The sequence below is a fragment of the Crocodylus porosus genome, unplaced genomic scaffold (assembly GCF_001723895.1).
Source record: "Crocodylus porosus isolate Cpor-Errol unplaced genomic scaffold, CroPor_comp1, whole genome shotgun sequence".
Lineage (NCBI taxonomy): Eukaryota > Metazoa > Chordata > Crocodylia > Crocodylidae > Crocodylus > Crocodylus porosus.
Genome location: NW_017728907.1, coordinates 32,787,535 through 32,808,945, shown reverse-complemented (window position 1 = coordinate 32,808,945; position 21,411 = coordinate 32,787,535). Strand labels below are relative to the sequence as shown.

General features: G+C 39.7%; 1 protein-coding gene across 2 annotated transcripts in view; it reads left to right on the top strand.

Moving 5' to 3' along the window:
• Window positions 1–21,411, top strand: part of ABCD3 (ATP binding cassette subfamily D member 3) — a 54,502-nt gene that overhangs the window by 20,787 nt on the left and 12,304 nt on the right. For both annotated transcript variants that reach the window (XM_019531071.1, XM_019531070.1), the window contains exons 2-10: window positions 3,167–3,203; window positions 6,645–6,743; window positions 8,660–8,748; window positions 12,059–12,128; window positions 13,155–13,252; window positions 13,483–13,606; window positions 16,278–16,334; window positions 17,569–17,711; window positions 18,077–18,146. In XM_019531071.1, coding sequence (XP_019386616.1) covers window positions 3,167–3,203; window positions 6,645–6,743; window positions 8,660–8,748; window positions 12,059–12,128; window positions 13,155–13,252; window positions 13,483–13,606; window positions 16,278–16,334; window positions 17,569–17,711; window positions 18,077–18,146 — 787 coding nt within the window. The remainder of the gene's footprint in view (window positions 1–3,166; window positions 3,204–6,644; window positions 6,744–8,659; window positions 8,749–12,058; window positions 12,129–13,154; window positions 13,253–13,482; window positions 13,607–16,277; window positions 16,335–17,568; window positions 17,712–18,076; window positions 18,147–21,411) is intronic.

The window sequence follows — 21,411 nt, the reverse complement described above, 5'->3', positions numbered from 1 at the left end:
GCAAATTTGAACAGGGTGATTTTTACCCCTTCGTCCAAGTCACTGATGAAGATGTTGAACAGTGCGGGCCTGAGGACCGAGCCCTGCGGAACCCCACTGCCCACATCCCTCCAGGCCAAAAATGACCCATCCACCACCACTATCTGGGTGCGGCCCTCCAGCCAGTTGGCGACACCATAGTCCCCCAGTTTCTTAATGAGAACGGGGTGAGAGACAGTGTCGAAGGCCCTCCGAAAGTCCAGGAAGACTTATGTCCACTGCTACCCCTGCATCTAATGATTTGGTGATCTGATCATGGAAGGCCACCAGGTTGGTCTGACAGGACCTGCCACTAATGAACCCATGTTGGTTGTCCCTAAGCATGGCCTCCCCTTCTGGCCCCTCGTGGATATGTGCCAGAATAATTTTCTCAAAAAGCTTGCCCAGGATTGAGGTAAGACTAACTGGCCTATAGTTTCCTGGGTCCTCCTTCTTCTACTTTTTGAAGATGGAACCACGTTGGCCCTCTTCCAGTCCTCTGGCACCACACCAGAGCACCATGAGTGCTCGTAAAGCCATGCCAGGGGTCCTGCAATGACCTCAGCCAGTTCCTTTAGTACTCTAGGGTGGAGATCATCTGGAACGATTAGTAGCACACAGAGATTACATTAGCAATGAGGTTGGGCTACCAGCTAGGGGTTGTGCTAATTTGAACTGTAGCCCATAACTGTATCCCTATAGTATTACTGGGGACCCACCAAATTCACAGGCCCTAGCAGCCAATTGCAAGGGCTGCCATTTTGATGACCATGCTGGGCAAGCAGTTTCAGCTGGGTGGCTCCTACCCCAGTGCCCAAGGCTCTGGCTTCATCTCCTGGCCACTGGATCTGGAGCCAGAGCCCTGGCACTCTTCATGAAGCTAAGCTCCACTCACTTGTGCTGGAGCGGCCCAGACCATGTTCCCTCCGGTGCCCACAGCCCAGCCGGGTGCTGCTCTGCGCCCCTGCCTCCAGTTGCAGGATCTGGAGCTGGGCTTTTGTGGGCAGGGGCACTCTCTCTCCCCTCCCAGGGACTTTTAGCAGGCTTTACCCTGCTCCCCTCCTCTCCCCTTCCTCCCATCTCACCAATACTCCTGTTCATCAGTGCCTTGCTAACTAATCTCCTGAGCACACTGAAGTTAGCCTTTCTGAAGTCTAGCAATTCTTTCCTACTGGTTATTTTTTTGATCCTATGCTGGATAGTGAATTCAATCAAATCATGGTCACTGTTCCCTAGGTTACCTTGTGTCAGTAGATCCCCACACCAAATCATCCCCTGTAGCCAGGACCAAGTCCAGAAAGGCATTTCCCTTAGCGGGACTGTATATCTCCCGTGTTAGGTGGAGGTCCTGTATGCAGGTTAAGAACCTATGGGAACAGTTGGATCTAGCTGACTGCTCCTTCCAGCAGATGTCTGGGTACTTTAGGTCACCCATGATAACCACGTCCCTTGACTGTACAGCCTCGAGAGCTGTCTGGAGAATTCCCTGTCCAACTCCTCCTCCTGATGTGGCAGTCTGTATGTGGTAGGTCCCTAGGTATTACTAACTCCAACATCAGCAGCACTTGAGCTTCCAGCCACTGGGCTGATGGAATTGTTACTCAAATTTAAGTACCATTTAACTTGAGCTAGAGACTTGCATATGTGAATGTGAGTTGGAGTTGGGGTAATGCCTGATATGCTCCAAAGCAACACAGCCTGAATAGGAGAGGAGTCCAGAATTTCTGGTGTAGCCTAGCTCCCCTGCTGCCTCTACTACCTTCTTAAATTAAACTTATTTTGAAAAACTATTTTCATTTTAAAAGTCAGATTAACACACAGCACTCTGAGTATGTGATAACTATGTGACTCTTTTGATGGTATATAACAGAGAGGCTTGGAGTAGTGGAGAACCAAATCACTTTCTGAAGTCAAATGTATTTGGTCACAACATTGTGTAGTGTTGCTCACAACCACAAGTCTTGCTAATTGGTTTTGAGGGCATTATTTTGCTTTTGAATTAATTGGGCATGTAACCATGGTTCCCATAGAAAGTTTTACAATAAGATAATAGAGTCTGGATTAATGCCAGTAGGTACCAAGGTGAAGAAATGAGACTCCTTTAACACAGGGAAAAAGCTCAATAGCAGTCAGCCCATAGAAGTAAGTTTCCAACAAACAGAACTGTGGCTTAGCTTTCTATTGTAAGTCGAATATCCTTGATCTTTCATAGAATGTTTTCGCTAGTTAAAATAGCAGTGGATATAATTTTTGGATTTTTATCCAAAAGCCTAATTTAAAAAAAAAACATTTCCTTTATTGTTGCTGCTATGTTATTCCAGCGATCTGCATTTTTACAGGTCATATTATAGAGGCAGCACATGGAATCTACACCAGTAGATAGACTAAATCAACGGCTTTGGTAATTATGTCATTCAGGCATGATATGCTTATAATCGTGCAAAAGTCAAGAACTTGTTTCAAAGAAAAGTTGGTCCTAATCAGACTTGTGTAACATAGAAACACAGTAATTAAAAGATTATCCTATGAAGCTAGTCTTCTGATTTCTTTCTTTAGCTCTACAAAGTGTATAAATATAAATAAAATGACCAGAAACTCTTAAATGGATTTAGTATGGACACACAAACTCATCAGCGCTCAGAATCCTTGAAATGCTTTGTTCTGATTACACTGTAGTATGTAGATGGTATTTTTCCTGAGAAGTCTTTTCAGGAATTTGCTCTGTTTGAGACCTACTTTAAGCGCCAGGAACAACTCTAATGCAAGGGTGCTCTACCCCCAGCCTGCAGACCAGATCTAGCCTCTGAAGCCAAGGTATCCAGCCTACACGGCAGCACCCCATGGATCCAAAAATTTGGCAGTAGGGAAGTCAAATCTCTGCTGCCAAATTTGTTCACCTGTGGGGAGCCCCATGGGCCTCATAGCATGTCCCTGCATGCTAGATTGGGCATGTAGAGCATTTCAGGACCCGATCTTGGAATGTGGGGCTAGCTCAAGGCCTGATCCAGGCATACAGGGGGCTGGCTGAGGTTGCACAGGGCCTGATCCGGCCAGTGGACCAGCTCCATGCCTCATCTGGTGCATGAGGTCAAAAGGTTGAGCACCAGTGCTCTAATGGAAAGTAATAGTCTTTATTTTTTCTCTGCAGTAAGAAAAGTGGAAAGCAAGCATTACAGAATAATGAGGTAATCCCTTTTCCCTGAATTTTTAAAATTAGTTTAAATAAATCTAAATGTTATAATTATTCCTCGTATTATCAAAATTGAACTGTCTGGGGTGTGGTTAGCTATAGAACTAATGTTACAAAAATGGATAGTGTTGTGCTTATTGGTTTCTACACCTTGATTATCAGACTGCTATTTTTTTAAAGCAATACATCCTTTTGGGAAAAAAGATACAAAGAGTCATGTTAACTTCATAAAATGGTTACATTTTGAAACTATCAGACTTTAGTATTTTTAAGTTCCTGAGGTTGATTTTTGCAAAGGGAAAAATGGCCTTGTGTTTGTTTGTTTTCTGTTTGATCTAAAAAGTGCCTGGAAAGACTTACATTTTAGATTGCATCTTTTATTGGATACTTATGTTTTGTCTGTCCAGAAGAAATACATTATCCCTTAGGAACTAGCAAAACCATCGCATTTATAAAAGTGAAACTTGACTTTCTAGCCACTGCTTAAAAATGTTATCATTCATTAAATTTCCATGCTTTATTTAATAATTAGAGAAAGGACAAGATTCCAAATGTCTGCCCATTTAATAAAAGGGTGTGATCACTGCATATGTATTCCAGGGACCACCAGCATATGCTACAAACAGGCATGGTAATGGTATCTGCTGTGGGCAGTTAGCTTGGGAGAACTGGTTGTCTGCTCTTTACTGTAGAATGTGGCTGGATCCAGGATTGCGAATGGGGAGATGAATGCAACCATACTCACTTCAGCTGTGAAGTGCATGCACAGCAAGTTCTCTGAGCTCACTGGCTGGTCCATCCAGGTCCTGCCAGAGCTTTGACCTCACTGTGGCAGCGTCATCAGTGTCCAGTTAGTGACCTCTGAGCTCCCTTTGCATGTGGAACTCCGGTAGGACCTGCACTGATCGGCTGGTGAGCTCAGAGTTCACTGCACATGTACAACACAGCCAGAGAAAGCACCAGTGTGCTGCATGTCTCCCTGGTCTCCCACCCTCGATCTCCCCCTACAGAATAAATTTACTATAGAATGAAATCGAAGGTGTATTGTACTGTAGCAATCACGTTGTTTATCCATACTATTAGTGTTTAAATCTTGTTCTTGATTTTGTTCATGTAATTCTAGTGTAACTATATTGGTTTTAGTGATGTTACTCCAAATTCACATCTGAGTAACCAAGAAAAGAATCTGGCTTAATTGCTTAAGTCAGACTGTAAAACGATAGTGCTTCTTACAGTACACTTGCTACTCAAAACTGCTTTACAGACATAAACTAGCATACAAGGTTGGTCAGCATTTGCTTGTAAACTTTATATATTGACATGAGTTTATGAAATAATGCATTTTTCCTCATCAGAAGGATTTCCTGGAACAATGCATTTTCCCTCATTATAAGTAGAAATCAATATTTGTTTGCCTTCTTTGTTTAAAACTTGTTTTTTAACCAAAGCCTTTGGAAAAGCATAATCTCCTGTTTTGTTTTGTTTTTTAAATAAAATGTATCTAATAAAATTAACATTACACATGCAGACATCAAATACGGCAAAACAGGAATTATAAAGTACAATACAACATCTTGCACAGTAAGTGCTTGTAGAAGATCGTGGCCTCTATGAGTTATGATAATACAAATACATGAAAATATAAATTGAGAAGCTTTTTCAAGAGTGCCTACATTAAGTAACTGTCATACCTACACAGATTTATGATGTATTAAGGTGACCTCAGATTTCTGTCTTACTTCTTTCTTGTAAGCAGTTCATGTCCATTTTGGCCCAGGAGTGAAGAATTAGTGACGTTGACATTACTAAGTCAATGGAAGGGGTACTTAATTAAGCTTTCTTATGGGTTTCTTGTTAACTTATTTAATTTCAGTGGCCAGCACTTTGGGAGACTGTCTGTGTTTTAAAATCTCCTTTCAGTTAATGTGAGAGCTCACCATAACTATGTTCTGAAACCCCCCAAAACTTAGAACCTCTTTATAGATTAAAAAAAAAGCACATTCCCAGTATTTAAAAATAACTTGCAGTTCACCTTTAATTTATGCACCACAGCAGTGCCATGGTAGTCAGTGGGACATTTCATATGTTTGCAGAAATGGGACCTCAATGTAACTGCACTCAATTGAGTTTATTTTAACATATACATATAGATTAAACTATTTTTAGATTTAAAAAAATGTTTTAAGCAAGGTGAAAATTAATTCCTTCCTGGATAAACACTTACCATTCCATGTTGTTTTAATCAGTCTTTCCTGAATATCTCACATGAGCTTAATCTATAACAACAGTTTCCTGTTATGCTCTGTCAAGTGCATGAATTATTTTCCAGGTGACCAGAAGAGGGTCCAGTGCATACACCATATAATTCTCTGGATCAGTTCTGAGGAATTCATTCAAGAAGATGGAGAGGGCTAGCTAGAACTTATTTCCATTGACTGGCCTAAGTTCTCCCTCTCCTATCTTTAAGGAATCTGTATTTAATTGAGATTTCTTGGACAAATGTGGATTTTACCATTGCTATGGACCTTGGTAATTGGGGTAACTTGTGAAGAAATGAGAGCAGTTTAGATGTGTCTGGAGTTGAAGATGCATCAAGACCAATTTGATGGGAAATGGCATGCTTAAGTTGGATATGTTGCCACTTCTTCCTAGGCTCTCATTTTCAATAAATTGTTTGATCTAGATCTCTTTACCACCTAGCTAATCTGGCAAATGATAGAGTAGTTGCTGTAAGAAAGTTTGAATTACCCCAGATAAAGACTTGAGCACATAAAAAGCGGTGTTTCTAAACTGAGTAGGGAAAAGGCAGTGGTTTTCAACCTGTAGCCCACAGACCCTGGAAACCCACAGACTATATGTATGGGGTCCATGAAAGATGACTATGATCGATCAAAAGTATGTGATTACCCACACTTACAATTCAAGGGGTTTGCATCTCTATTTGAAATGTCCAAAGGGGTCTGCACCTCCATTTTAAATTTTTAGGGGTCCACAAATGAAAAAAGGCTGAAAACTGCCTGTGCAAGGGAACAAGTATTTTTCACTGCCACAATAGTTGGCTATTTTTCTTTAGGGAAGCATAGTAGGACAGGTGCAGCAGTTTGCTAAACAGTACAGGGCAAAAAAATTGGTTCCAGCTGAGAGACCCAGGCTGTGGATTTAAACCTGTTGTGCTCCATGACTAGATAGGTTATGTATTTAAAAAGATACTGTTTGATCCAGGACATAATGATCAGATTGAGCAATTTTGAAGTAGCATATTTAAGGCTTATATTATTTTTCAATTTCATTTTATTAATGTTGCATTAGCAGCTTTGATTCTTTAATTGGAAATAACAACGTAGCTAAATATAGAGCTGACATTTTAAGATGTATGTTTCAGTAATTTAATGCAAAATAATTTTTTTTTTGTACTGTGTGATCTTATGCTATACAGAAAGAAGGAAAGAGAGAACGTGCAGTGGTGGACAAAGTCTTTGTTAAGCGAATATGTCGAATTGTGAAAATAATGGTCCCTAGAACATTTTGTAAAGAGGTAAGCATTGCTTTGCAGAAAATAAAAATTAAGGAAGGTTATGCTTCTTAGTTATGTTGCTTTCTGTTGTAATCAAAACTTTGAGAACATAAGCATGTTGATTGTTCTCACGCTTCTACTGGATTGTACACTGTTACCCAGGTTAGAAAAATAGCATGTACCACTAGAGACATTAAAAATTAATGGTTGGATTAAATTCAGATGCAAGTTCATAATTAGATAATATACAAATTAAATATTAATATAGTCTAGCCTTCTTTGTAACTTTCCTTAATTCCTGCTTCAAGCCTAGCAAATTGTGGTTGACCTAAACCAGTAACGGCCAACCACTTTGGTAGATGTGCTACAAATTAGCCCCACACTCTCCCTGAGCAACACTTCTACCCCCTTCATCCACCCAATTAACTGCTCTGCTTTCTGCTCCCTGCTCTATCTGCTGCTGTGTTGTCTGTACCCTCCCAAGGCGGCCAATGTCATTTTTCAGAATGACTGACACGCACTCCAGCATGCTCTCATCCCTTCAGGAGTGTCCTGTAGCCCCAAGCCTCTCTCTGATGTCTGCTGCTTGACCATTGAGAACAAGCTGAGATGTGCCGGGGCCAGCTCCTTGGCTCACGGTCCCTCGGCTCTACCTGTCTCACTCAGGCATTGGCAATTTCTATGAGAGGAGGTTTAGCTAGCTTAAAAGTCACACTCTGTACTAGAAACTACAGATCCCTTCCTCCACAGAAGACACCTGCCTATATTGTCAAATGCTTTGAAATCACATTTACCACAGACAGTAAGTTATAAGATATAGCAAAAAGGTTTGTTATATAAACAAGGGAAATCATAACAATTATTAACTGTATGTTCAACACTGACAGAAATACAAGAAACAAATCAACTACACGAGCAGTATTTGATCTTACCTCTGCATATTAGCCCTAAAAATGCAGCTTCCATTGCTGACCAAGCCAGAGTCTCTGCCAGACTGTCAGCTTGTGTTTTCCCAGTGGGAGACCAAAGTAGGCAGTGCCCAGGAATCTTTAGACGCCATTTGCCATGTTCATGCTAGCCATGATTTTTTAGGCACCAATCTTCCACATACCAAAAGCATGTGAAGAGGTGTTTGGAATGAAAGAACTAGTTGAAATCTGAATTAACATACTAAGCAGTAGTCATTACAAGTTTGCATAGATGACAATATTTGGTATTCTTTGGCTAAAAAGGTGCCCCTCAACTGGCTAAATTTGATGCATAAATTGGTACTTTGACAGAGCTCATATGCATTTCCGGACTTCCCCTTCCCTGTATTGTGTGTTCCAGCCCAGCTGTGGCTGGGCAAGGGAGCATGCTTATGTGCTTCTTGGCACCCAAGTACTGACGTGTGATTCGGGCAGGGAACAAGCCAGAAGCAGAATGCACCTGCTTCAGCCCTGGGCTTTTCCAGTCCAAAGTACACAGGAGGTGTATTCTGCTGCCTGCTTGGCTGGAACCGACACACGCTCCCTCCTCCTATGGGAGGGAGAGCATGAAGCAGTAAAGTACATACTGTCTGGGAAGCCACTCCATTTGGGTTCCTGAGTTATTTTTCTCCCCAGGGGGCTATTTTTACTCTGGGAGAAAAATTATAAAGTTCTGTACACTCTTGATTTCTCCTGAGAGAGCAGGGACTTTCCCTGGAGAAAATGGACTAAGCCCCTAGTTTTGAGAAAAGAAGAAATAAACCTTTGTTGCAAACTTTCTTATAGCATCTGTAGCAATCATTTTTGTTTCTGAAAGCAGTATGTTTTAGAATTTACAATATAAAGTAAGCATTTCCTCTTATAAAGCAGTGAAAGATTTCTTTCTTAGCAAATTCTATTAGGTTAACTTTTAACTTCATGTGTAGTGATTTACTGAGCATTCTTTAAATGTGCTTATTTTTGTACTAGACAGGTTATTTGTTACTGATTGCTGTTATGCTGATACTGCGCACGTATTGTGATATTTGGATGATTCAGAATGGAACAGTCATTGAAAGGTATCTGTGAATTACGTAACTGATAATTTTTAAATGTTGTCTTCCTGCTTATATTCAACAGTATCATCGTGAGAGTGGGGAAAAAGAGTGATGACTGCTAACAAGAAAATACCTTAGCAAAATAATGTAAAATGGCATAAGAACCTCTATAGCAGTAATTATGTTATAATTTAACAAGAAAAACCAAATTATTTTTTTACATGGATAAAAGCATACTTTTTAAGTCTGAGTTTTTGATAATTTTGAACCTAGATATACTTTTTTGTTAAATTGAAGTAAGCTTCTGTTATATTGTAGATCAGGAGTCGGCAACCAGAGTTTGGCATGTCAAAGCGTTTTGCTTGGCATACACATGTTGAGGTGGACCATACAGGAGCCACAAGGGGCCTGATCCTTGTTGTGGCAGTACAGCCGCAGCCCCTTCTCTGCCATCCACCCTGAGACATATGCATACACCCACCACCAGCAATGAGCTGAGCCAGGGCTCTGAACCCTGGTACAGCTTTTTGTAGCCTTCCTGCTGCCTGCTGCTACAAGCCTGGGCTCTCTGGTGGGCAGCAGGGGCCTGGCCAGAGCCTGTGAGGGGCTGCAAGAAGCTGCACTGAGGTCCACAGAGCCCTGGCCCAGCTCATGGCTGGTGAAGGGTACACGCATGCCCCAGGGCAGATGGCAGAGAAGTGGCCAGGACTGCACTGCTGCAGCAAGGATCAGGCCCCTCACAGTTCCCCTGCCATCTACCCTTGGCACATCAACATCTTACAAGTTGAGGTTGTGGGTGTTTTTCGCACTCTGGCCAAAAAATGTTGCCAGCTCCTGCTGTAGATCTCTGCTTTTGTTCCTTTGTGGACATTTGTTCCTTTCAAACTCCCCTTGTCCAGTGATGTAGAAAGAATCTATTTTTACAGAGAGCAAGCTGGAGGACTATACTACTTTAGTGTTGTCTGCAAAGAATGAAGTCAATGTTTCTGTTACACTTCTGCAGAAAAATATATTTCCTATTGCTTTTCAGCTGTGTAGCTATACAGTAAGTCGAACAGCATAGTCAGAAATATGTATAGCTGCTGAATTATATACAATTTTCTCTTTTTTGCAGTGCAATCGTAAGCAGAGATAAACCACTATTCAAGAAATACTTTTTTAAATTCATAGCTGCCATTCCACTGGTAAACTGTTGTTGAAAAATATTAGCATGCACAATATCTCACATATGCTGTATGTTCCATAAGTGGTGCAGTACTGGAGCAAATTGTTAATAAATTTAGTTTGAACAGCTTCAACTAAATTGCACAACCACCTCCAGTGCTTCTATTTTTTAATTTTCATTTTTGCTTTGGAACCTGTGTGCTTGTTGGTGGCATGAACTAGGGTTAGTGATGGTGGATTCTTGCATCCTGTATCTTCCAAAATAAAAATCTATACTTTTGTCTTTCTAAAATAAACATTGGTTTTGAATATAGTTTCCAAAGATTTACCTAAAAATATTTAACTTTTTTATAAATTTTGAGTAGGGGCGCACCATTGTCTGCTTTGTTATTTGTCCTCTTGTCACCTTTCCTGTCTAGTTTCCTTTCTAAACTCTCTGCTAGGGAATGGTGATACCTTTTGGATTAAATGCTACTACCTGAAGAATCCAAGGAGCTACTTCATTTGTCCTGCCCATTCATATACATGAACTCAGTACCTCTAATTCTATTTTTGTAGTATCAGGAAATTTTGTAAAGAATAACTTTCTGTACCACAGTTACCTTAGCATGAAGGATGAGATTCGTTTTAATACAGTGCTATCTTAAAGATGACAGAGGAGAAAATAATATCGATTATTTTTGACCAGTTGACTCTTTTCTATTAACTTAAACACTGTCCAAAGTAAAATCAACTAAACAAAAAAATGAGTCATTGTTATACTGGAGTATGCGGTCCACACAGAGATGGTTTTGTAGTGTGAACTCTAGTGTTTGAAGTCGCACCTGAAGATTTAGAACTCAGATTTTCTTTGTTAAGCCATCACTGTATTTAGGTTTTTCTATTCTTGAACCACGGACTCAATCTTAGAAAAGTTAGGGAAGTGAGGACTTGATATTCTTGATCTTTCAAATTTATGAAAGAAAAACTCTTCTTTAAAAAAAAAAAAAAAGTTTGGGACCATTTATATCTTAGTGGAATAAGAGATTAAGAAATGATATAGAGTTGTCTCTTTTGTGGGATTTTTTTGGCTTTGTGGTTCATTTACATCAGTGGTGCTCCAATTGTTTGGCCTCATGGGCTTCATGAGTGGAGCAGGGCTAGTCCATGGGCCAGATCAAGCCCTGCATGTCAGGATTGGGCCTTGGAGCGTGGTGTTGCCCTCTCCCTGCCCCTCATGCTGGGAGCGGGCCCCTCTTGCATCTGGGACATGGGCAGCAGGGGAGTGGTCACACTGCTTTCCCACCATCACATTTCTGAGCCTGCTCCATGGGCCAGATAATATAGGGTTGAGCACCCCTGACTTACATGGATAAGATACTTCATAAACTGGCTGGCAAAGATATCATACGCAGGTTTTTCAGGTGTCATATATAATTGTAAAATACCATTACTGAATACTTCTATTGAATTAGGATCAGTAACTGTTTTGGTTTAAGTCTAAAGAATTTTGTCTTTGGTAAGTTCTGCTTCAAGTCATAGGTTACTTGGAGCAATGACTACAAATATTGCGGTGGATGATCCACTCTGTTGCAGTGGATTGACAGATGATTCTGTCCTCTTCACCCAGTTTTAGCTTTCTGTCCATTTACTTCTTCGCATCTCAGCTTCTATCATAGTTTAAAAATATATTATCTTTGGTCTCATCTGTTCCATTCTTTAAATCTTTCATGCACAGGCCAAGAGGGACAGGCAACCCCTCCTTCTGCCCCTTCTCTTATTTTTTTCTTGCTGTCTTTACTTTTTTCCTTTTTATTCTTTTGGTTTTGTTCCTTCCTTCCTCTTACCCAAAATCTGTATGATGCTGTTGGGGAGTGATGAAGTCTACCTGAGGCTCAACTGAATGCCATTGGGGATGGCAACCTGTGAACCTGTATACAGTAGTTGTTTCTGTAGCCATTTGTGATATGGTCACAGCAGGAGAAGGAAGAGAAGGTAAATGGCTTTCACCAAACCAACTATCACGTTTGGTTAATACCACAGTTGGTACTACAGGTTTCCATAGCAATCTTTCCCCTGTGATTCATGACATAGTCTGGCCTCCCCATTCACCCTCAACTTTGGATACACTGATATATATAAGTTTTGCTTCTTTTGCAACTAACATTTAGCATGTGGTGGTTTGCAGTGCTATCATTGGTCGCAGCAGAAAAGATTTCAAGAAATATTTGTTCAACTTCATCGCTGCAATGCCTGCTGTAAGTGTTTTTTTGTTGCCATCTCTTTGATAAAAATAATTTAAAATATGAATTTAGAAATTATAAAGAGATTCCAAGTAAGGTTTTTCAAAGCTCTCAAAAATGAGCTGTTTTATGGCATGTCACATCTAGAAATTGGTTTCATTTTCTGGCTATAAGAAACGACCAAGTGTATGAACTCAGGTTTGATTGCCCATTGAGGCAGTAAAATTGACATAACTTTGTTGGGATCCCAGCTTTGTCTGTTGTCAGTTAAAATAATTACTTAAAGTCTCTCTTGTCAGTCAACTATGATAGCTCTCTGTAAGCTGTCGAGACATGAGATCAGAGAGTTAAATGCCATATATATATTTTTTTTAAATAATGATTAGAATTGAAGGCAAAATTTGTACAAGCAACTATATTCTCAATAACTTACAATTTTAAAATTGTTCCTTTACTTTCTTCTTTTCCTTACTCACAGCCTGCTTACAAGTATTAGGGGTATTAACAGGTGTTATTCAAATAACCCCAGCATGAAAGGGGGACATTTTATACAAACTAACAGAAATGTATTTAAATTTTAAAATATCCTGCAAAACAAGATGATAACATTTTAAGGTGGAAGTCATGAGAGGCCAGATGCATTTTAGAACTGATTGCAAGAGTGAAAAGTTTGATTGTAGAACAAAGTTTTAAAAAAGGTATCTTGACACATTAAAATCCATTTAAAATTCTGTGAGTGCTGCAGCATGTCTGGTATGTATTGATTTGATTCACCGCTTTTAAATATCATAGTCCATGATCCTGCAAACATTTATGCGCATGCTTGCCTTCAAGTATGTACGTAGTGTCATTGGCTTGAATGAGACCATGTTGAATGAGATCATGTTTGCCTGATCTATGTCTTAGTGTGAAGATTGATTTAAGTTGACCAGGTTTGTTTAGCTAAACCAGTTTTTTGCCAGTGTAATAAAGCAAGCTGGACAATACATTTAATACAATTGAGGGGCTTGTTTATATTAATTTACTGCTATTTGTTCTTAGATCTCTCTGGTGAATAACTTCCTGAAATATGGATTAAATGAACTTAAACTTTGTTTCCGAGTAAGGCTTACCAAATACCTCTATGAGGAATATCTGCAGTAAGTGTTCATTTCTAATTTTTTGAAACACTCAGGCTGCTATATTTGTTTTAAGTTTCTGATGAAATGCACTTAACTAATTAAACAATAAATGGTGTTGTTATTAGGCATTATAATGTTCTGAACTGCCGTTCAGCTTTCAGCTACTTTTTAAATCCTTCTTGAATTATTTAATTAAGTAAAAGCCCTAGTGCAGATTTTTCTTAGTCATTGCTTTGTTTCTGTTTTAGGGCTTACACATATTACAAAATGGGAAATCTGGACAACAGAATAGCCAATCCAGATCAACTACTTACACAGGATGTGGAAAAATTCTGTAACAGTGTAGTGGACCTGTATTCAAACCTTAGCAAGGTGAGTTCCTTTAATGAACCTTTAATGCATAGTTCTCATTCTGAATCACTGAATACAGTGCCAACATTTAAGGTAGTTGAGGAATATTAAATCGCTTTGAATAAATGTTTAGTGTTTAATTTTGTCAAAGCTCAGGCTGATCATTTGAATATAAAAAGATTGTATATAAGAGAGTCTACCATTTATTTAATGTGCTATACCATTTGTACAGAATAATGTTCCTGAAGTGCTTTCTTTTTACCATTTGTTTATACTTCCATGTCCTTTTAAACTGTAGCTTATTTTCCTTTGGTTATCTTTTGATATTTTTATGTGTCAGCTGAAGCATAAGAGGGACAGTGGTCTTATAAATAAGCTGATGGGAAAGAAAATTCACATTTTAAATTTGCTAGTTTCTCTTGGACTTTATGTATACATATAATCTGATCAGAATAAGGTAAATAAGGTGTTTTCCTCTTTATACCTAAGTGTTTCAAGTATGATGTCTGGCTGTGGAGTAGAGGAATAACAGTGTAGGCATATTAATGGTTTAATTAATATCCTGTAGGCATATTAATAGTTTTTCTTTGTATTAGTGGGCAAGCAGCCTTCAAATAGTTACTAGGGTGACTTGCTATTCAACAAATTAGCTGTGGAGGTGACATAGGAGCTCTTGTTCTGTAGACTTATCTGACATTGTTATAGCTCTTATTAAAAAAATTAAGTCTTGAAAAAATAGGTTTCTGAAATGTACTTCTATATACATTCTATAGAACTGTTTGTTCAGGCAGTGGTGGATTTGTAGTGAATAAACACAGTACTTATGATTCTCCAATGGTGTCATCTAGTTCAGACCTAGCTGTAGAAGGTTAATGTATTTTTCAAATTCTAACATCATCGTAAGTGTTTTTACAAACACTTTTCTTTAACAAAAATGTATAGAACATTTCCTTGTAGTATTTGTAACCCACATATTAGAAACTGGTAACATTTCATTTTTGTTTAATTATATGCAAGAAGTCATATAAAGATGAACACCACCTCTGCCTATTATCACTTACTTTTGCACTTAAATGTTCTAGAACAGCGGTTATCAACCTTTTCTCATTTACCAAGCTGAGTGAAGCAGGCAAAATAAACAAAACTCCTAAAATACTTGACATTGTTTTATACGTTATATTAATAATGAGGCTAGAAATAATATATTTTTAAAAAATCCTAACCTGACAATGAAAAGGAAACAGTCATTCAGTTGACTATTTTCTTAAAATGTAAGCGTGTACACTACAGTGCAGTTAACTGCATTGATTCTAGGATAGTTATAGTAATCTGGGAATAAGTCGAGAGAATTTTGTATTGAATTTAGAATGTTTATTACGTACACTGCTAATGTGCAGTACTTCTTAAGTTCCAGTTCATACCTCTCCTGGTATGAACCTTCAAACCAGAGGTGGGGGAAAACATCAATAACATGTAACAATGATCTAATTTACTGCACTCATTGTATGCATTTACAAGAAATGAGCTGTTCCCCCTTTCCTTCCCTCTGCTTAGTAAGATTAGGTAGGTGACCTTCTAGAATAGTGGTTTTCAACCTCTGGTCTGCAGATCCCTGGGAATCCACAGACTGTTTAAGGAGTCTGCAAAAGATGACTATGATCTATCAAAACTCTGTGATACCTGCAGTTACAATTCAGAGGGGCCCACACCTCTAGTCACAATTTTTTAGGGGCCCGCAAATGAAAAAAAGGTTAAAAACACTGTTCTAGAATACTGACTTCTTAAGACCTTTTTTTCACAGGTCTGACACTTATGGGTCATTAAAAGAAGGCTATCCTATTTTTACATTCTGGAAGTTAGCAAAAATTATATGTGTATTAATAGCAAAACCCCTTTCACTTTGGCTTCTATCACGTGTAGTAATTGTTTGACCACTCTTAAGCATCTTTACAATAATTCATGAATGGTGAGTTAATTTTTTTTTGTAACGTATTGAATGTGCAAGGGATACCCTTATAAACTTATGCAAGCAGACAGGCACACTTAATTCCTAGAGCCTAAATATATTAGCAGATGTATCTCACTAAAGTTCTTAGTATATGATCTGTATTGCCTAAAGGCAGGGTTTTCAGAACTACAGCTTGCCTAGTATATAGTAGCTGGCAATAGAACCTGAGCTTAGGATGTTTGGACTTAGAAAATGTCGCCCATGATGAATGGCAATCCATTAGTATTACAACAGTCTTTTGTAAGATATCTATCCTGTCCTTCAGGTAGGGTATTCTTTATGCCAAATGCATAGCTATCTGTGTGCCATTTCTTTCATCCAATGCACCGTATGCTGAAGGATCATTTTTGTAAGAATGGGATTTTGCCCACTTCTGCTCAGCAGTTGAGGCAAAAGATGCCATATAATAATCTTAACAAAATGTTTATATACTTTACAGATGGCTTGAAAATGAGTATTAAGCTTATGTGATGTCACTATTCTTTTGACCATATATCAAGCTGAACTGTAAGGCAGATTAGGATATTGCTTTTGTTTCTGGATTCTAATTTATCTGAGCCCTTGTTTTGTAGCATGTTAATTGTAGCACGTGCCAATTTTAATATGCAGAAGTATCTGTTTCTTATGGATTTTTACATACATGTTTTTTCTCTGTATTCTAATACTGTCCCGTTTTGGTTACAGCCATTTTTGGATATAGTTTTGTATATCTTCAAGCTAACAAGTGCAATTGGAGCTCAGGTAAATTAACTGGTTTTATGCTGTTTATTTACATGTAAGTAAGCAAACACTAATTTTTTTTAGCTATTCTGTCCCTTTGTGTATTGAATTACTAATCTTAGGATCACTCATTATTTGAAAAGAAAGAAAAGATATAATCTGTTTTGCTTTCATGCTAATTCTGAAATGTTATTAAAGGTTTCTGTTTTGTGTCAAAATAAAATAGACAGTCTCCAAATTCTCTGATCACATTTAAGCGGATAGCTGACTTCTAGAAAGACAAACAAGTTCTTTGTTTCCTTTCAGTGGTTACACAAGTCCCATTTTAATGTAGTACTCTTTCTAGCTGGATCAAGGTCTTGTATCAAGGGAGCCTACATTCAGCAAAAATGTGTTTCCTATTTCTATGCAAATTACTCCAACAAAGGAGAGCTGAGCTATTTCTTAGGTAGGGTTTAGGACATTTTATAATAAGGATACAAGTGAAGTGACATCTTAGATTTCTTAAAACATTTAAAAGAATGAATACAAGCTCTCATGTATTTATTTCACGTTCTCAAGATTACCGTTAAATAGTTTGAATCTGAGATACAACTATTGTTTTTCTACCCATATAATAACTAAGAAGGATAAGTCTTGCATTCCACTGTGCAATTGCTGTCAAGTGTTGCTTCCTTAATGGCTAACGCTGTTTGCTGTACTTTTTACTAAATGTGAACAATGAAAGTGCCTTTTTAGGGGTATTTTGTAATGGTGCTAAGTGGTTTAAATCTGAAATTTCAAATCTGTTTTAACAGTAAAAGTTGTTTGTGGCAGGCAGGGAATAAAGACTGAGAATGTTATGGGTGAAATAATGACCTAGAGAATGGACAGGTGAGAAGGGAGAAATCAAGAGAGGTTGGAGGGTGGAATCACTAGGGACTTGGTGGAGGGGAAGGGAGCATAGCAGTGTTTGGAGAGGAATGATGGGAGGAAATGGCGGTGATGAGGAAAGCAGGAATAGGAGGGTGGATATGAGGCAGGTAGAAAATTGAAGGAGGTTAGTGGGAAACAGAATCCTTAGCATGACAGGGAATTGAGTGAGTTGCTGAAACAGAAGGGATTAGAAGAGTGCTCAAGGGCAGCTTGTGGGGAGGAATGGAAGAATTAAAGGAGCCTCTGATGGGCATAGTTCATTTGGTATGTAAAAGCTGGAATATTTGAGACCCTTTGATTGTAGGGTCCTTATTTTTATTTATTTATTTACTGTTTATAGGGTCCAGCAACCATGATGGCCTACTTGATTGTTTCAGGGTTTTTCCTCACACGTCTGAGGAGACCCATTGGTAAGATGACCATTATTGAACAAAAATATGAAGGGGAGTACAGATATGTCAACTCACGTCTTATCACAAATAGGTATGGATTTGTTTGGAGAATAGCTGTAAATAGGATTTTTTTTGTAAGCAGTATCATTGTCCTACAAAGCAGATGGAAGAAAACTATTCGAGTAAATTGTAAAAATCTAGCAGAACTCATTAATTTTGAAACCAAGGTTTACATAATTTTGCAGACCACCAGCTAGTGGGAAAATTCCATTTCATTGCCCATTTTAAAAGACAAACTATGTCTTACTGTTTTCTTGTGGTTAATATTAAACTCCTCCTTGTTCACAAGTTAATTTAAATGCAGCTGTTTTCTAAAACTTCATTTTTATAGCTAAGCCTTTGTCTTGTGGAATGTTTGGGTAAAGAAATTTAATATATGTTTTTTTTATCTTATAGTGAAGAAATTGCTTTTTATAATGGCAATGTAAGAGAAAAACAGACCATTCATAAAACCTTTCGTAAACTGGTAAGATCTGAATATCATAAATGCTAACTTTTTAAACTGTAAACATTGTAAGGAATATTGTCATGATGGTTCAGAAGTGCTGGTTGCTTTGTTTCTGTTCATTCTGTCCTTCAGCCAGAACTACATTGGTGAAAGGACTTTGAGGGAACCCCACTACCAGCTGTTTTGGAGCACGTGCACCAAAATCACTTGGATTCTAGGAATTTTAACTCTGAATTTCTAATATGTCCTAACAGCCTAATCTTTACTTCAGTGAGTGAGTGATTTGCTACTGTAACTGAAATGATTTTTACTACATATTATACAGACTTGCAATAGTGCCTCTGGGCAAAAGAATGATAGCTTCGCTAATGGGAGAGGGCCGATTTTGGAGCAGTCTTGGGTTCCTGTGGTGGTTGGACCCAGATGAAGTATAGCTGTATACTGAAGTATAGCTGCCCATTATTTTGTTAATTAACCGAGTAAAATGTCAATTTTGTGGCAGGAAAAAAGCATGCATCTTGTATTCCAGGGGTATCAAATACATGACCTCTGAGCTGGATCTATTAATCAGAGCTATGCTGTTTGGCCTGTGGGGCTCTGAGAGGGGACTGGGAATTCAGGGTTGGGGCCTGCCGCCGAATCTGATGTACAGAGCTCCACTGGGAACGTATGTGGTAATGAGGACTGAACAATGACTGCATTAACCCTCATGGCTCCCTGACACCACTTGCCCTACTGCCAGTTGTGGATCTGGATCTGGGACCACAAGAAGCACCATTATCTGGATCCAGACTGTGAGGAGCTCCATGATCTGGATCCAGATCCAGCCCAGAGGACTGTGTGAGTTTGATACCCCTGTCATATTCTATTCAGGAAGATAGATTGTATAGTAAAAGCTCTGTTATCCGGCATCCAGGGGAAATGGGGGGTGCCAGTTAATCAAGTATACTGGTTATCTGAGAGTTATGTTTATCTCCAGCCTGGTGGGTTGGAGTTGTCTTTGCCTGTTCAGGCTGATGCCCTTCCTGCCACATCTGGTTTGCCAGGTTTTTCACCCCCTGGCATCAGTGGGCCAGGGGACAGGGAGGGGGGCCATGTGCAGGCTGCTTTGCCTGGGCTGTGGGGACTCAGCTCATGGTGGTGAAACGGGAATTGCCATGGTGGGATAGATGCCAGTTAATAAAGTGTTCCAGATGGTAAAGTGCCGGATAACACAGCTTTTACTGTATATTCATCAAAAAGAATAAGCTACATGGCTGTGAGGAAAAGGGTGAAAGCAGTGGGCCTTTCTTGCTCATAGCAGAAATGCACTGGGGAATGCATACAAAGTGTAATATTAAACAACTTCTCCTGAAGCTCTTTAGTCAGCTGTCATTTCCCATGCTGGTTGGTTGAACCTCTTGCCCTTTTGCTTCTTTTGAGTTCATTAAAAAAAACCCCAGCCCTGCTGCTATAGCTCTTTTCCTGGTTCTGTAATTCTGCTTGTGTAATATACCTGTTTGCTACCATTGAATCCATTTGCTGGTTGTCTCTTTCCCATCAGATCACATCTTAAACTATGTGTAATCAGTTTCACAGTCTTCAGCTGTTTGTTCCAGTATCTATCCACTCTTGTTCCCTTTCTCTGCTAGTTTATGCTAAATTCAGCAGTTGTCTGTCTACTTAAAACACCTCCATACTTTATTCTGCTTGCATGTTGTACCATCTTGGAGAGGCAGCCAATAAAATCATTATCAACTACTTAAATTCCTCCTACGGGCCATTTATGTTGTGATACCTATTATAGAACAGTATATAAATATCAGACAATAACTATGCCTAGGTGTTTTAGTTTAGGTTTAGCTCATTATTTACTTACTTCACGTTTGCTGATTATTTGAAGCCAGAGCAACTCTACCCAAAAGTGACCTTTTTCACTTTGTGGCAGGGGGAAGGGGATCCCTCCACCTGTTGCAGCCTGTCCTGCCTCCCTGCCCTACTCAGAGTCTTCCCTGTCCTGCTCATCTGCCACCCCTTGTTGGGAAAAGCATTAATACGGGAAGTCTTACAGCTGCTCAAAGTGGAAGGGTGGGGGGAGGGCTTGAGGTTGTGTCTCACTGCCTGGTGGGGTTCCTAGTATTGGGTATTGTCCTGGGTTTTCTGATTAGATCGTTGCCTCTTCCAGTTTCCTTCTGTCTTGCAGTCTGGTTCCTAAATCTATGCCTCTCAGTTCAGAGTTTCAGGCTCTTGGCTAATCCAGGGTTTCCAGCCCTCTGGGGTTAGAACCCAAGACTCTGGACTTTGGCGCCACCTTACTTAGTCTTGCATCACTGCCGCAGGCCCTCAAGCTGTCAGCAGCAGCTCCCCCTGCTTCCTCCTGGGAAGTAAGTTAGGCGGTGTTGGGACACCCTATCCTGCAGTTACGCATCTCCCCTTACAGCCACTCCTAGTCCACTGGATGTCTGTCAAACAAAAGAAAAAATATTCAACATAAACTTCTTCCCCTCCTCGGGGCTCTAGCCCATGAACCGATAGTTTACCAAATCAACAAAAAAAGAAAACTTCAATGAAACTTCTCCCCCTTTTGGGGCTACTTACAGGGTTTGGCTGGGTCTGCTGTCCTCCTGGCTGGCAATCTGGCCTTTTTCTTGGTCAAGGCCCCACTACCCCAACCCCTCTGCAGGGTGAGCTTTTATCCTTCCAAGCTGCTCCCCCCCCAGTCATGTGCATCTGGCCCTTGTTGGTCCAAAAGGTCCTGATCTTAAAGAGACCAGGCCTACTTTCTGGTCTTCTTTCTGTACTCTTTGTAACAGGGGCTAGTCCCCTGTTACACTCTTCTTATGTCCTCTTTTTTTCTACTACCCATATGTTTTCCTTTTCTTCCTTGTTACTCAGTTTTGTGTTTTTTAGTAGATTGGTTGGTAAGCTCTTGTATGCAGGGACAGTTGTCTGTATGTATTTATGTAGTGTCTAACCCAGGGGTTCTCAAACTTTGTGATACCATGATCCCAAGTGCTAGATGGCGGATCCCAATTGTGGCAGGGGACGGGGAGTTCACGCTCAGCAGCTGCCACTGCCATCCACCCTTCCATGCCACCACTGCATGCCGCTTCCCACGCCACTGTGCGTACCCCTTGGGTTAAGTTTGCGCCTCCCTTTTAAGTTGCCCGCAACACACGGTTTGAGAACCCGTGGTCCGACCCAATGAGGTTGCAATCCTTATTGGGGCCTTTGTGACTTATTACAAATCAAATACAGGCATACCTCGTTTTATTGCGCTTCGCGTTATTGTGCTTCGCAGATA